This window comes from Tachyglossus aculeatus, chromosome 2 (genome assembly GCF_015852505.1).
Source record: "Tachyglossus aculeatus isolate mTacAcu1 chromosome 2, mTacAcu1.pri, whole genome shotgun sequence".
NCBI lineage: Eukaryota > Metazoa > Chordata > Mammalia > Monotremata > Tachyglossidae > Tachyglossus > Tachyglossus aculeatus.
In genome coordinates, this window is record NC_052067.1 from 94,754,481 (window position 1) to 94,770,693 (window position 16,213).

General features: G+C 42.8%; 1 protein-coding gene across 1 annotated transcript in view; it reads left to right on the forward strand.

Annotated features, from left to right (window-relative positions):
- Positions 1-16,213, forward strand: part of LOC119941973 (triadin-like) — a 229,505-nt gene that overhangs the window by 206,541 nt on the left and 6,751 nt on the right. The window contains exon 19 of the mRNA XM_038762560.1: positions 12,495-12,533. Coding sequence (XP_038618488.1) covers positions 12,495-12,533 — 39 coding nt within the window. The remainder of the gene's footprint in view (positions 1-12,494; positions 12,534-16,213) is intronic.

Consider the following 16,213-nt stretch of genomic DNA (forward strand, 5'->3'; position numbering starts at 1 on the left):
CTGCTCTTAGATCTGTACCCTCTGGGCATTTGAAATTCACCCCGCCCTCAACAATTATGAACATATCTATGAATTATTTATGCATATTAATGTCTGTCTCCTCTTCGTGAGTGTACGTTCGTTCATATGTTGCCAACTTGTACTTCCCAAGTGCTTAGTACAGTGCTCTGCACACAGTAAGTGCTCAATAAATACGATTGATTGATTCATTCATTCATTCAATCGTATTTATTGAGCGCTTACTGTGTGCAGAGCACTGTACTAAGCACTTGGAAAGTAAGTCGGCAACATATAGAGATGGTCCCTACCCAACAACGGGCTCACAGTCTAGAAGGGGGAGACAGACAACAAAACAAAACATGTAGACAGGTGTCAAAATAGTCAGAACAAATATAATTAAAGATGTGAAAAGGAATCCACCTCCCGAACTGGGATCTGCCCCATCAACAGAGTACAGAGCTTAAGCAGAACTTATACACCAAAATTTGTCCATTTGGCATTCTACTGAAGTTTACTACTACTTCTTTTTCACTTCCTCATCTTTCCGTCGTTTCCCCTCAAACTATATGATTCTTAAGGCTTCTTTCCCTCTTTCCATTTCGTCTTTCATCATTCATTGAATGATTCATTTCATTCATTCACTGAATGAATGTATCAGATGTGGGCAGGGAACCCATCTCTCAGCTCTTTTGTATTGTTGTCAATCGATCAGTCAATCAGTAGTATTCAATGAGCACTTACTATGTGCAGAGCATTGTACTAAGCACTTTGGAGGGTACAAAACAACAGAATTAGCAGACATGTTCCCTGCCTATCACAAGCTTACAGTCCAGGGGATGAGTTTACAATCTATTGCGCTCTCACAAGTTCTTAGTGCAGTGCTCTTCACACAATAAGCCTTCAATAAATGCCGTTGATTGATCAGTCCCTTTAGGAGGAGCAGTAATTCTTTCAAGGTATTAAAAGGGCTTTTATTAATAATAATAATAATAATAATAATGGCATTTATTAAGCGCTTAATCTGTGCAAAGCACTGTTCAGGTTACAAGGTGATCAGGGTGTCCCACAGGGGGCTCACAGTCAATACCCATTTTACAGATGAGGGAACTGAGGCACAGAGAAGTTAGGCGACTTGCCCAAAATCACACAGCTGACAATTGGTGGAGTCGGGATTTGAACCCATGACCTCTGACTCCAAAGCCCAGGCTCTTGCCACTGAGCCACACTGCTTCTGCTGTGATGAATGTGGAAGGTAGGCAACACTAGATTAAATGCTCCCTACTGCTAAAATCTTATATTCTGGCCCAATTTCTCATGATCTGTTTTTGTTGTTTTACAAATCTTAGTATAGTGATCTACCCACTACCTTAAAAATTATCAGACTGTATGTAGCCCTACATTTCCAATTTGGTGAGCTCGTTATGGGCAGGGTTCGTTTCTGTTAATTCTGCTGTATTGGACTCTCCCAGTTGCTTAGCACATGCTCTGCACATAGTAAACACTTGATAAATACTAATGATTGGTTGATTGATTGATCTCTGAGGAAGCAAATTGTTCAGACCTCTTTTTTTGACAACTGATTTTCAAAGGAGTAGTTAGTACTATCACTAGACTCTTTCAATTGGTGGAAGTAGGGGTCACAGGAGGTTAATATGATTATATAATCTATACTGAACATCTGCTAAGTAACAACGGAGAAAAGGTAGTACTATAGAAAATACGGCATTATATACTCTTCGTCTCTCACTGTCCATCAATGGATAGAAATCTGTACAATTAATGTAATCCAAATTCTGGGGAAAGAACAGTGTGCCTTAGTGGAAAGGGATCAGGCTTGGAAGTCAGAAGCCCTAGCTTTTAATGCTGTATCCTCCACTTGTCTGCTATGTGACCTTGGAAAAGTCAGTTCACTTCTCTGTGTCCCAGTTACCTCATCTGTTAAATGGGGATGAAGACTGTGAACTCCCCCAGTCTACTGGGGTAGACTGTGTATCTACCCCAGTGCTTAGTACAATGCCTGGAACACAGTAAGTGTCCAACAAATATTATTACAAAAAAGATTGGGAGTAGGGGATAAAAATGGCCTACTCGCAGTGTAAATCAAGAGACACCTGAGCTCTGATTAATGTGATTATCCGAGGATAAACTGTGCCTGATCAGAGTGTCTCAAAATGGCTATCACTGTGGAATTTGGCTCTTTGGGGTAGTTATTATGGGGTCTTGGTCATGAAGAAGCAGCATGGCTCAGTGGAAAGAGCACTCAGTGGAAACTCCTCACCCTGGGCTTCAAGGCTGTCCATCCCCTCGCCCCCTCCTACCTCACCTCCCTTCTCTCCTTCTCCAGCCCAGCCCGCACCCTTTGCTCCTCTACCGCTAATCTCCTCACTGTACCTCATTCTCGCCTGTCCCGCCATCGACCCCTGGCCCACGTCATCCCCTGGGCCTGGAATGCCCTCCCTCTGCCCATCCGCCAAGCTAGCTCTCTTCCTCCCTTCCTTTCTCCCTTCAAGGCCCTACTGAGAGCTCACCTCCTCCAGGAGGCCTTCCCAGACTAAGCCCCTTCCTTCCTCTCCCCCTTGTCCCCCTCTCCATCCCCCCATCTTACCTCCTTCCCTTCCCCACAGGTGCTGTATATAAGTTTGTACATATTTATTACTCTATTTATTTATTTGTTTGTTTTACTTGTACATATCTATTCTATTTATTTTATTTTGTTAGTATGTTTGGTTTTGTTCTCTGTCTCCGCCTTTTAGACTGTGAGCCCACTGTTGAGTAGGGACTGTCTCTATATGTTGCCAACTTGTACTTCCCAAGCGCTTAGTACAGTGCTCTGCACACAGTAAGTGCTCAATAAATACAATTGATTGAGTGAATGATTGATTGATTGGTTTAGAAGTCATGGGTTCTAATCCTGACTCTGTCATTTGTCAGCTGTGTGACCTTGGGTGAGTCACTTAATTTCTCTGTGCCTCCGTTATCTCATCTGTAAAATGGGGATTAAGACTGTGAGCCTCATGTGGGCCACCCTGATTACCTTGTATCCTTCCTGTGCTTAGAACAGTGCTGGGCACACAGTAAGCGCTTAACAAATACCACCATTATTATTATTATTCATTAGTAACATTAGGTGGGGGTGCCTAGGGCCATGAAGGTGGAGATTCCTCTTCCAGAGTGATGGGAGCATTGTTCAGAAGTGATCACATATGTGTGTTAAACACCCCTGTCAGAGGTGTGCACTGCATACAGATTTCTATCCTGACCAATGCTAACATTTCTCTACCATTTCTCCATTGTCCCTGGAAAGCAATTCAGTGGCCTGCTCAGATTTAAAAGGCTTATGAGGCATTGCCTCACTACTCCTTGTGGAGAGAATACTTGAACTTTCAATATTCAGAGGCTTTGTCTCCATGTCCCTCAGGACTACAAACTCATTATGGGCAGGGAATGTGTCTGCTGATTTTGTTATACTAGACTCTGTCAAGCACTTAGTATAGTGCTCTACGTATAGTAAGTTCTCAATATATACCATTGACTGATTGATTGATTGATTGATTGATGTCTGCAGATGATACTTGAGCAAGGGCATTAGATGATACTTTCAAATTAATAATAATAATAATTCTGGTATTTAATAATAACAATAATAATTATATAATTATTATATATAATTATTATATAATTATAACAATATAATATTATTATTATTATGGTATTTGTTAGGCACTTACTATGGGCAAGACACTGCATAAGGACCAGGGTGGATATAAGCAAACTGAATTGGACACAGTCCCTGTCACCACACAAAGCTCACAGTCTTCATCTCCACTTTTCAGATGAGGTAACTGACACAGAGAGAAGTCAAGTGGCGTGCCTTACTATGTGCTAAGCAATGGGGTAGATACAAAATAATCAGGGCCCACATGGGTGTCACATTCTAAGTAGGAAGGAACACAGGTATCGAATCCCCATTCTGCAGATGAGGGAACCGAGCACAGAGAAGTTAAATGATTTGCACATTGTCACACAGGTAATTGGTGGAGTCAGGATTAGAACCCAGGTCCACGCTCTTTCCACTAGCCTTAAATGTCCTTCCCATCTGCCGCCACTGTTGCATTTAGTACTGCTAGGGCTACTTACATGGGAATACCGGTGGTGGCTGCACAGATTTCTGCTTTATACCCACCAAATCCATTCCCACAGGAAGCTTTTAGGGCAGTAGGTCTATGAAGGCTGGATTAATCCAGGGCTGGATTAATCCAGAGATCAGGGGTCTCCGAGGGAACTCAAGACAGAGATGGAGAAGGGAGAGTTAGGAGTGTTGAAGAGTTCATCCCTAACCACGAGGCTGGGTGTCCAAGAGGGTAACCAAATACAATTCCCTGAGTATCCTGATTCTTCTGAAAGAGATAAAGTCCTGGGATAGATGAGCCACTCGTGGTAATAACTGTAGTATAACTGTGGTATCTGTTAAGTGCTTACTACATACTAAGGCTGTACTAAGGGCTGGGATAGATACTAAATAATCAGGCCCCACACAGGATTCACAGTCTAAGGGGGAAAACAGGTATTAAATCCCTGTTTTGCAGATGATAATAATAATAATAATAATGTTGGTACTTGTTAAGCGCTTACTATGTGCCAAGCACTGTTCTAAGCGCTGGGGTAGATACAAGGTAATAAGGTTGTCCCATGTGGGGCTCACAGTCTTCATCCCCATTTTACAGATGAGGGAACTGAGGCCCAGAGAAGTGAAGTGACTTGCCCAAAGTCACACAGCTGACAAGTGGTGGAGCCGGGATTTGAACCCACGACCTCTGACTCCAAAGCCCGTGCCCTTTCCACTGAGCCACACTGCAGATGAGGGGACTGAGGCCCAGAGAAGTTAAGTGACTTGCCCAAGGTCACACAGCAGACAAGTGGCAGAACTGCGGTCATGGTGTCGTGTTCTCATGGATCTGTGACCCCCAAATGACAGGGAAATTCCTGGATTCAGCAATTGAGAAATTGGTTTAATGTGAATGCGATCTGTTCCGCTGTCAAAATATTTTAGTGTGTGTAGATCTGGAAATGCAATCCACTTTGGAGTCAGCATTCCAGGGACTACATGACGCAGAAATACTTGGGGCATCGAAATTTCCCCTCCCCATTCTCAATGGGGAAGCGGCTATCCTCACTGTCTTTCAACTCTCATGTATAATCACCTGCGGTAGCCTGCTGGTTCATATAAGCGCTTAGTACAGTGCTCTGCACACAGTAAGCGCTCAATAAATATGATTGAATGAATGAATCTTACCCAATATTTGCCACCTGAACTACTGTCCGCTTGGTACAAGCTCTTGTCCTATTAGCCTTCTCACTGACCTCCCTGGCCCCATTCATTCAGTTGTATTTATTGAGCGCTTACTGAGTGCAGAGCACTGTACTAAGCGCTTGGGAAGTACAAATCGGCTTCTCCCCTCTCCAATCTGTGCTGCACACTGCTGCGTGGACTGTCCACTGCTGCAAGGAAAAGCAGCACGGCATAATGGATAGAGCAAGGGTCTGGTGTTCAGAAGGTCATGGGTTCTAATCCCTACTCCTCCACTTGTCTGCTGTGTGACCTTGGGCAAGTCACTTTACTTCTCTGTGCCTCAGTTATCTCATCTGTAATAGAGGGGTTGAGACTGCGAGCCCCACGTGGGACAGGGACTGTGTCCAACTTGATTTGCTGGCATCAACCCCAATGCTTAGTAAAGTGTCTGAAACATAGCAAGTGATTAATAAATGGCATTATAATTATAATTATTATCTTCTTGAAGCACGGCTCACCACACATCTCTCTTCTTCTCTCCCCTGGCTTCTCATTTCTCTCTCCAATATCACGATCCGGTTCAAGACTTGTCACTAACTCTCTCCAGTCACATATCAAAAAATCAGTGGTATTTATTGAGTCCTTACGGTGTTTAGAGCACTGGACTAAGTGCCTGAGAGAGCAAAGTACAACAGAGTTATTAGGCATGAACCCTGCCCACGAGGAGCATAAAGTCTAGAGGATTAGTTCTCTGTTACTCTCCAGCCTGCTCTCTTTACTCTTCTTGAGGTAATCTTTCTAGTTCTGTCTTGAAACTATGCCTCTATTACCTCATTCACACTATTTCCCTGGATTAGAAATCCCTCCCTACTAAATCGGCATGGTTTAGTGGAAAGAGCACGGGCTTGGGAGCCAGAGGTCATGGGTTCTAATCCTGACTCTGCCACTTGTCAGCTGTGTGACTTTGGGCAAATCACTTAACTTTTCTGTGCCTCAGTTCCCTCATCTGTAAAACTGTGAGACTGTGAGCCCCACGTGGGCAACATGATTACCTTGTATCTACCCCAGTGCTTAGAACAGTGCTTGGCACGTAGTAAGTGCTTAACAAATGCCACCATTATTGTTATTATTATTATCATTATTATAAATCCAACAGGTTGCCCCTCTCCCCATGTTCAAAGCCTGCCTAAAATCCCATCTTTTTCAACAAGTCTTCCCCAATTAATTCCCACCAACCCGAGTCGTATCAGCTCAACGGCCCCTTCTAGCCCATATAAATGTACTGGGGCTATCCCTTAGCACTGGTAGGTAGGTGTATACTCAGTTGTGCAGTCAAGTATTTATTAACAATGATAATAATTGTTATTATGGCATTTGTTAAGCACTTGCTATGTGTCAAACTCTGTTTTAAGTGCTGGAGTAGATACAAATTCATCAGGGTGGAAACAGTTCCTGTCCCACCTGGGTTTTGTAATCTAAGAAGGGAGGAGATTTTAGCATCAGATCCCCATTTTACAGATGAGGAAACTGAGGCACAGAGAAGTTAAGTGACCTGCCCAAGGTCACTCAGTCAGCAATTGACAGAGCTGGGATTATAACCCAGGTCCTCTGATTCACAGTCCCAAGCTTTTTCCATTGGACCATGCCGCTTCTCATTCTGATTTATTCTAATTATTCCGTCGTAAATAGGTTTATGTTTGTCTTCCCAGCTACAGTGTGAATCCATTTTAGGCAGGAAATGTGCCTCTTGCTTTGGGTGACTTTCCCACGTGCTTTATACAGTGCATCACACCCAATCAACCAATAAGAAGAGAAATCAGAGATGAGCAGGAAATGAAAGAGCCTTCATTCCTTTATGCAGTTTCTATTGTTGATGGAAGTGAAGACTCTTCTGACTTGTCCTAAATCCTTTACAGGGGAATTAGCTTAGCTTAATGGAAAGAGCACATACCTAGGTGTCAGGTAACCTGGGTTCTATTGGCTTTGCCACTTGCCTGCTTTGTGACCTTGGGCAAGTCACTTAACTTTCTGTGCCTCGATATCCTCATCTGTCAAATGGGGATTCATTTCCTGCTCTCTCTTCCCCTTAGGTTGTGAGCCCCATGTGGAACGGGGACTGTGTCCTACTTTAGTATCTTGTATCTACCCCAGGGATTAGTACAGTGCTTGGGACATAGTAAGTGCTTAATCAATACCATAATTATTGTTACCATTACTACTATTATTACTGTCACTATCACTGCTACTATCAATCAATCTATCGTATTTATTGAGCACTTACTGTGTGCAGAGCACTGTACTAAGTGCTTGGGAAGTACAAGTTGGCAACATATAGAGACGATCCCTACACTACTACTACTACTACTACTACTACTACTACTAGTACTACTACTACTATAATCATACTAATACTACTATTATTATCATAGTAGTAATAATAATAATGATAATGGCATTTATTAAGCACTTACTATGTGCAAATAATAATAATAATAATGGCATTTTTAAGCACTTACTATGTGCAAAGCACTGTTCTAAGCACTGGGGAGGTTACAAGGTGATCAGGTTGTCCCACGGGGGGCTCACAGTCTTAAACCCCATTTTACAGATGAGGTAACTGAGGCCCAGAGAAGTGAAGTGATTTGCCCAAAGTCACACAGCTGACAATTGGTGGAGCCAGGATTTGAACCCATGACATGGGACTCCAAAGCCCGTGCTCTTTCCACAGAGCCGGGATTTGAATGCATGACCTCTGACGCCAAAGCCCATGCTCTTTCCACTGAGCCACGCTGTAGTCATCCTTCTATTCCTTTTGAACTACCAGGAAGGATGAGGACGTTTTCGTTTGGAAAATAACTTAGAACATGAAGATTTATACAGCAGCAGGGTGACCCTGTAGATAAAGGGAGGGATAAATTGAGTTCCATTTAAATGCAGTATAAATCAGGGCAATTTGACCCAAGAGATGAACAAAAAGTGCTTGTACTGGTCCATTAATACCAATACTACTAATGCCTTGAATTGATACTGTGCTTTCGTCTCTCCAAAGCTCTTTTGCCGTTATTTAACTTCATATCTTCTCTGTGAGGCATGGAAAGGCAGATATTATCATCCCCATTTTACAGAAGAGGAAGGTGATAAACAGAGAGGCTAAGTGACTTGCCCAAAGTCACACAGCAGGCCAGGACTAGCACCCCTATCTCCTGGATCTTTACACTCAACCACAGAACTGCAATAGCTTTTTTTTCCTCCCTTCTGAACAGAAAGGAGAATTAAACTCCTTCGAAGAATAATAAATAAGTAATAAATAATTATGGCACTTCTTAAGTGCTTAATACCTGCCAAGCTGTTCTAAGCGCTAGGGTAGATACAAGTTAATCAGGCTGGACACAGTCCCTGTCCCACATAGGGCTCACGGTCTAAATAGGAGGGAGTAGGATTTGCAGGTGGGGTAACTGCTTGTCAGCTGTGTGACCTTGGGCAAGTCACTTAATTTCTCTATGCCTCAGTTACCTCATCTGTAAAATGGGGATTAAGACTGTGAGCCCCATGTGGGACAACCTGATTACCTTGTATCTACCCCAGAACTTAGAACAGTGCTTGGCACATAGTAAGCGCTTAACAAATACCAGCATTATTGTTATTATTATTAACTGAGGCACAGCGAAGATAAGTGACTTGTTCAAGGTCACACAGCAGAAAAGTGGTAGAACCAGGATTAGAACCCAGGTTCTCTGACATTACGGCCCGTGCTCTTTCCTCAAGGCCTCACTGCTAGACTTTAACTAGACCTATAATTTTTTATGCCTGTTCCCTTGCATTACCTCAACATCTTCACCCTTGCCATCAATCAATCAATCAATCGTATTTATTGAGCACTTACTGTGTGCAGAGCACTGTACTAAGCGCTTGGGAAGTACAAGTTGGCAACATATAGAGACGGTCCCTACCCAACAGTGGGCTCACAGTCTAGAAGACCATAATCGTCATCAGCACATAATTTGGTCGCATATCTTTGCTTGAAGTAACATACTAGAAGCCTAGGGGATTTAGAAAAGATGCATCAGACATCTTCTAGCACTTGGATTTGTGTCCTTTATTCACCCCACCCTCAGCTCTCCAGTACTTATGTACATAGCTGTAATTTATTTTATTTATTTAATGTCTGTCTCTCCCTCTGGACTGTAAGCTCACTGTGGGCAGGGAACCTGTCTACAACTCCATTATATTATATTCTACCCAGCACTTAATATGTGCTCTGCACATAGTAAGCACTGAAAAAGTACCACTGATTGACTGAGACATCATTCCTGCCCTCAAGGAGCTTACAACTGTAGGTAAGGCTTAAAAATGAAGAGCCAAAGCACTTCCTATTCAATATATTGAGGCAGTTTGACAGCTTTCTTCCACAATAATACTCCAAACTCCAAGTGAGGCGAAGCATGAATATTAGATAAATGGATTGAGAGAGTGAAGATTTTGCTCACAATGGAAGGAAAACCATGGAAAAGTTCCAGGTTTGCCTTCCTTTGAAGCTCTGATTGTTTCTTAGCATTCAGGGTTGCTGGGGCAGTGTGGACTGGCAAATTATGTTCCTGAGACAGAAAAACAAGATTTGGGGAATGTGACCTCAGTTGGGATCATTTTGCTCCCTGCTTTCTTTAGTAATGGGATTTGATATTAGGTAGAGGCAGGGGTGAACTGATTTAGAAAAAAAAAATGACCTTTCCTTGAAATGATTTTTGGCCCTTTTTTTTTTTTAATAATTCCCTTTTGAAATATGCAGGCTATTTTCCAGCAATAATACTAAGCTGGTTTTATTGAACAATAAAGAATAAAGCTGAGATTAGATTGGTTGCTCCAGAAAGATGAATCTTATTCCATTCAGTATAACGCTTTGCTTATTTCAGCTAGTTATTGTGCTGGCAGGAAAAAGGCCAATGTTCTTGGGGAATAAAGGCCGACGGTCTGAAAATTACCAGTCTCTCCCTGAAGATTCAGTAGGTTGGAAAATACTTTAAACTTTTTATGCACAGAAGTTCAAAACAATACACAGAGGAACCCTAGAACTGGTGAAGAGATTCAGTATTTGATTTTTGACTTTAGCCCTAACAGGAACTTCAGAACTTAGCTCCTTCTTAATAATAAGAACAATAATAATAATAATAATAATAATAATAATAATAATAATAATAATAATAATAATGGTATTTGCTAAGCACTATGTGCCAGGCACTGTACTAAGAGCTGGAGTGGATACAAGCAAATCCAGTTGGTTCTACATGGGGCTCACAGTCTCAAGCCCCATTTTACAGATGAGGTAACTGAGGCACAGAGAAGTAAAGTGACTTGCCTGCTGTCTGAATGTCTGCTCTGGGAGAGCAATTGGGATACACACAGAGAAAAAGTCCAAGACCTTATTACTGCCCTTAGAAAGCTTATGGTCTAACTGTGTTGGCTGTGGAGAGGGAGGTAAGCATGTCTAGAAGACTGGAGAGATAATTATAATAATAATAATAACAGTGTCCATGAAGTAAAGGTTGCTGAGCCTAACTACAGTCCTTACTCTCTAATAATGATAATGATAGCATTTTTTAAGTGCTTATTATGTGTCAAGCATTGTTCTAGATGCAAACTAATCAGGTTGGACTTCACAGTCTTAATCCTCATTTTACAGTTAAGGAAACTGAGACACAGAGAAATTAAGTGACTTGCCCAATGTCACACAGCAGACACCTGACAGAGCCGGGATTAGAATCCAGGTTCTTCTGAGTCCCAGGCCCATGCTCTATCCACTAGGCCACCCTGCTTCTGTCTGGCTAGCCCCTCTCCCTTCGAAGCAGTGTAGCTACTTTCTGCCTCTGCACCTCCCCCTACTCAAGTCAACCAATCATTGTACCAGGCAAGCGTCATCAATCCATTGTAGGTATTGATCAATCGTATCAATCGTATTTATTGAGCGCATACTATGTGCAGAGCACTGTACTAAGCGCTTGGGAAGTACAAATTGGCAACACATAGAGACAGTCCCTACCCAACAGTGGGCTCACAGTCTAAAAGGGGGAGACAGAGAACAGAACCAAACATACCAACAAAATAAAATAAATAGGATAGAAATGTACAAGTAAAATAAATAAATAAATAAATAAATAGAGTAATAAATATGTACAACCATATATACATATATACAGGTGCTGTGGGGAAGGGAAGGAGGTAAGATGGGGGGATGGAGAGGGGGGCGAGGGGGAGAGGAAGGAAGGGGCTCAGTCTGATGGTATTTGATAAGTGCTTACTATGTGCAAAGCACTGTTCTAAGCACTGGGGGAATACAAGATGATCAGGTTGTCCCACGTGGGGCTCACAGTCTTAATCTCCATATTTTACAGATGAGGTAACTGAGGCCCATAGAAGTAAAATGACTAGCCCAAAGTCACACAGCCAATAAGGGGCGGAGTCAGGATTTGAACCCATGACCGTGCTCCTTCCGTTGAGCCACACTGCTTCTCTGAGTGCTTATGGTGTGAAGAGCATTATACTAAGCGCTTGGGAGAGTCCAATGTAGTGGTGTTGGTAAACACAATCCTGGCCTCAAGAAGGTTACTGTTTATTTGGGGGGACAGACATTAAAATGAAACAGGTAGAGGAAAGCAGCAGAGTGTATGGATAAGTATGTAAATGCTGTTGAGATGGGAGTGGTATGAATATCAAAGTTCTTAGGTGGTACAGATCCAAAAGCATAAGCCAGACAGAAGGGAGAGGGAGAATAGGATGGGAGAAATGAGAGGTTAGTCAGGGAAGGTTTCTTGGAAAAGTTGTGGTTTTAGTAGCGGTTGAAGATGAGGTGAGTGCTGGTCTGACAGTTATGAAGGAAGAGGGATTTTCAGGTAGGAGGGAAGATGGTTGATTGACGCGATCAAGGGGTCGATGGTGAGAAAGACAAGATACAGAGAGTAGGTTGGTTTTAGAGGTGGGAGGTGTGTGAGTTGGATTTTAGTGGGAGATGAATGGGGTTAGTTAGGAGAAGGAGAGATGAACGAGTGCTTTAATGCCAAAGGTAAAGAGGTTCTGTTTGAAGTTAAGACTTGGCAAATCATGGAAAGGGTGAAAAGAGTTGGGCTACACGAGAGCCTGAAAATCAGTGCGACCTGCTTTGGAAAGACCGAAGCACAGTAAGTGATTTGCTGCTTTCTCTTCTGCCCTCTAGAACGCATCGAGGATGTTACTTCCACCAAGAAGGATGGAGGTGAGTGTGGGGCAGAGCATTTTCCCTGGGTCCTTCTCAGACCCTCTTTTAACCCACAAGTGGACATCCTTTCATTCATTCAATCAATCATATTCATGGAGCGCTTATTGTGTGTGGAGCACTGTACTAAGCACTTGGGACAGTACAATAAAACCTGGAGTAACCTGCAGTGTTACTGTGTTATAATTCTGTGTTAGATTTGGGGATTTTTTTTCCAACGAGGGCAGGAGCACATGGGATCTTTGCAGGCCTCCCACGTCTCAGAATTTCCTCCAGTGGCTACCTGATTTCTCTAATGGTCATGAGAACTCGGTTGGTCAACAATTTTGAAAGGGGAGAACTGAACACCCAGGGGACTTCCAGGGTAATGAATGACAGAATTTCGCCCAGATGGAACATGGCATGGGACCCAGGACACTCTAGAGGAGTGGTTTGCAGCACTTTGCTGAAAGAAACTAAACCCCCTGACTGAGCAGTTTCAGCCAGGGCTCCTTGAAAGATTGTCTCCCATCTTCAGAGAAATATCTAGGAGCCAAGGGTTTGATGTTAACTAACCTTTTCCTGGTCAGTTCCTACACATGTCCACATTCTTGAGCGATCATCTTTTGACCTATAGGTCTGAGTGAATGCAAATATTTATTAATAATATGAAAGACTAGAGTATGGGTGTGAGAGTCAGGAGGTCATAGGTTCTAATCCCAGCTCTTCCACCTGTCTGCTGTGTGACCTTGGGCAAGTCACTTCATTTCTCTGGGCCTCAGTTACCTCATCTATAAAAGGGGGATTGAGATGGTAAGCCCTACCTGGGACAGGGACATTGTCTAACCTGATTTGCTTGTATCCACCCTAGCACTAAGAACAGTGCCTGGCACATAGTAAGTGCATAAGAAATACCATTATTATTACTATTATTATCATTGTGGTATTTGTTAAGCACAAATACCACAAATTGAATGAAAGTTAACAAGTGTGTGTAGACTGTGAGCTCGCTGTGGGCAGGGACTGTGTCTACCAAAGGACACATTGGGAGAGTGTTATATTGTATTTGTTAAGTACTTACTATGTGCCAAGAATTGTTCTAAGCACTGGGGTGGGCACAGGCAAATCGGGTTGGACACAGTCCCCGTCCCACATGAGGCTCACAGTCATAATCCCCATTTTATAGATGAGGGAACTGAGGCACAGGAAGTGAAGTGACTTGACCAAGACCACACAGCAGACATGCTGAAGAGCCGGGATTAGAAGCCATGATCTTCTGACTCTCAGGCCTGTGCTCTAGTCACTGTGCCGTGCTGCTTTCAGGTCCCCTGATTTCCAGAGTGGTGGTATTTCCTTCCCAGTGGATCAGTAGCAGGGCTACATAAACATATATATATGTTTATATATATATATATATAAAATGTTGTTACACCTCCACACATACATGCATAAATGCACATGGACACACAAATATTTGTGTGTGAGAAGCACACACAATAATATTGAGAATATTGAAAAGAAGAATATTGAGAAGCAACATGGAATAGTGGCAAAGGCTTGGGAGTCAGAGGATGTCGGTTCTAATTCCCGCTCCACCACTTGTCTGCTGTGTGACCTTGGGCAAGTTAACTCACTTCTCCATGTCTCAGTTCCCTCATCTGTAAAATTGGGATTAAGACTGTGAGCCCATGTGGGACAGAGACTGTGTCCAACCCAAATTAACCTGTGCCCACCCAAGGGCTTAGAACAATTCTTGGCACATAGTAAGCGCTTAACAAATACCACAATGATAATAATAGTAATAATAATGGTAGTTCTTATGCTTTTACTATGTGCCAGGCACTGTTCTTAGTACAGTTCTTAGTACTTAGTACAGTTCTTAGTACTAGCGCTTAGTACAGTTAAGCATTGTACAGTTAAGTGCTACAGAGAAGCAGCGTGGCTCAGTGGAAAGAGCATGGGCTTTGGAGTCAGAGGTCTTGGGTTCAAATCCCAGCTCCACCAATTGTCAGCTGTGTGACTTTGGGCAAGCCACTTCACTTCTCTGTGCCTCAGTTCCCTCACCTGTTAAATGGGGATTAAGACTGTGAGCCCCCCGTGGGACAACCTGATCACCTTGTAACCTCCCCAGCGCTTAGAACAATGGTTTGTACATAGTAAGCGCTTAATAAGTGCCATCATTGTTATTATTATTATTACAGTGCCTGGAACATAGTAAGTGCTTAACAAATATTATTATTATTATTATTATCATTAATAACCTCAGTTCTGCCTCCTGGCTAAGCTAGGTAAAGACCATACATACAATGGGCTGCACCCTCACACACCAACTCATTTAATACACTCAGGGGGCACCAGCAGGAGCATGAGTGGTATGGAAGAGAATGAGCGATTGGCACTCTGTGAGTCGTTGGCACCATTATCTGTTCCTCTGCAAAAAGTCCTGGACCTGAAGCCTCAGTACCAAGGATCGTCTGTTGATCCTGACTGGCTGTACCATCAACCTGTGTATTTGGATGTGTGCTTGGGTGTGAGTGGTATATATGTGTGTGTGTGGCGGGTGGGGAGGAGTTGGTATGAGTATTTTGGGTGTGCATATGTGTATGCGTATGGATGTGAGTGGTTGGTGGGACCATAGATGTGTATGTTACTCTTCTCGACCGTATGTTTGTCCTCTAGATTATAAATTCGTTGTGGGCAGAGAATGTGTCCTGTTATTGTAGTACTTGGCTCAGTGGAAAAAGCATGGGCTTTGGAGTCAGAGGTCATGGGTTCAAATCCCAGCTCCACCAATTGTCAGCTATGTGACTTTGGGCAAGTCACTTCACTTCTCTGGGCCTCAGTTTCCTCATCTGTAAAATCGGGATTAAGACGGTGAGCACCCCGTGGGACAACCTGATCACCTTGTAACCTCCCCAGTGCTTAGAACAGTGCTTTGCACATAGTAACAGCTTAATAAATGCCATTATTATTATTATACATGTGCATGTTGCTCTTATCGATTGTAAGTTTGTCCTCTAGACTGTAAGTTCATTGTGGGCGGAGAATGTGCCCTGTTATCATCATACTATGCTCTCCCAAGCACTTAGCATAGTGCTCCACACACATTAAGCATTCAATAAATATGACTGAGTGAACGAATAAATTGAATGAAAGTTAACAAGTGTGTGTAGACTGTAAGCTCGCTGTGGGCAGGGACTGTGTCTACCAAAGGACACACTGGGAGAGTGTTATATTGCAGTCTCCCAAGTGTTTAGTACAGTGCTCTTCAAAGAATAAGCTCTCAATAAATATGATTGATTGATTGATTGATATGTGTGAGTGTTTGCTTTCTGTCTACAGTGTGGGTTACATGTTGTGCACTGCTCCTTGGTGAGTAGCGATGGTTAATGCTTTGCCCACTCATATTGTTCACACTGTAAGCACTCAATAAATACCATTGAATGAATGAATGAATGTATGAATGAATCCATATTTCACAACAGAGCTATTATCCTGAAAAGCCATCATTCAAATGTGCAAGAAAACCTGGATGTCTTGATCGTCATAGTGTATTAGGTAGTCCCCCTCTGCGAAGGGCTTTCCATCTGAGAGAGAGTAAAAATAGATCCTGTGAGCAAGGGTTAGAGGAGTTGAGGTTGTGAGGCTCGAAGAGAGGGTTGAATCAATCAATGATTGGTATTTGTTAGTTGCTGTGTTCC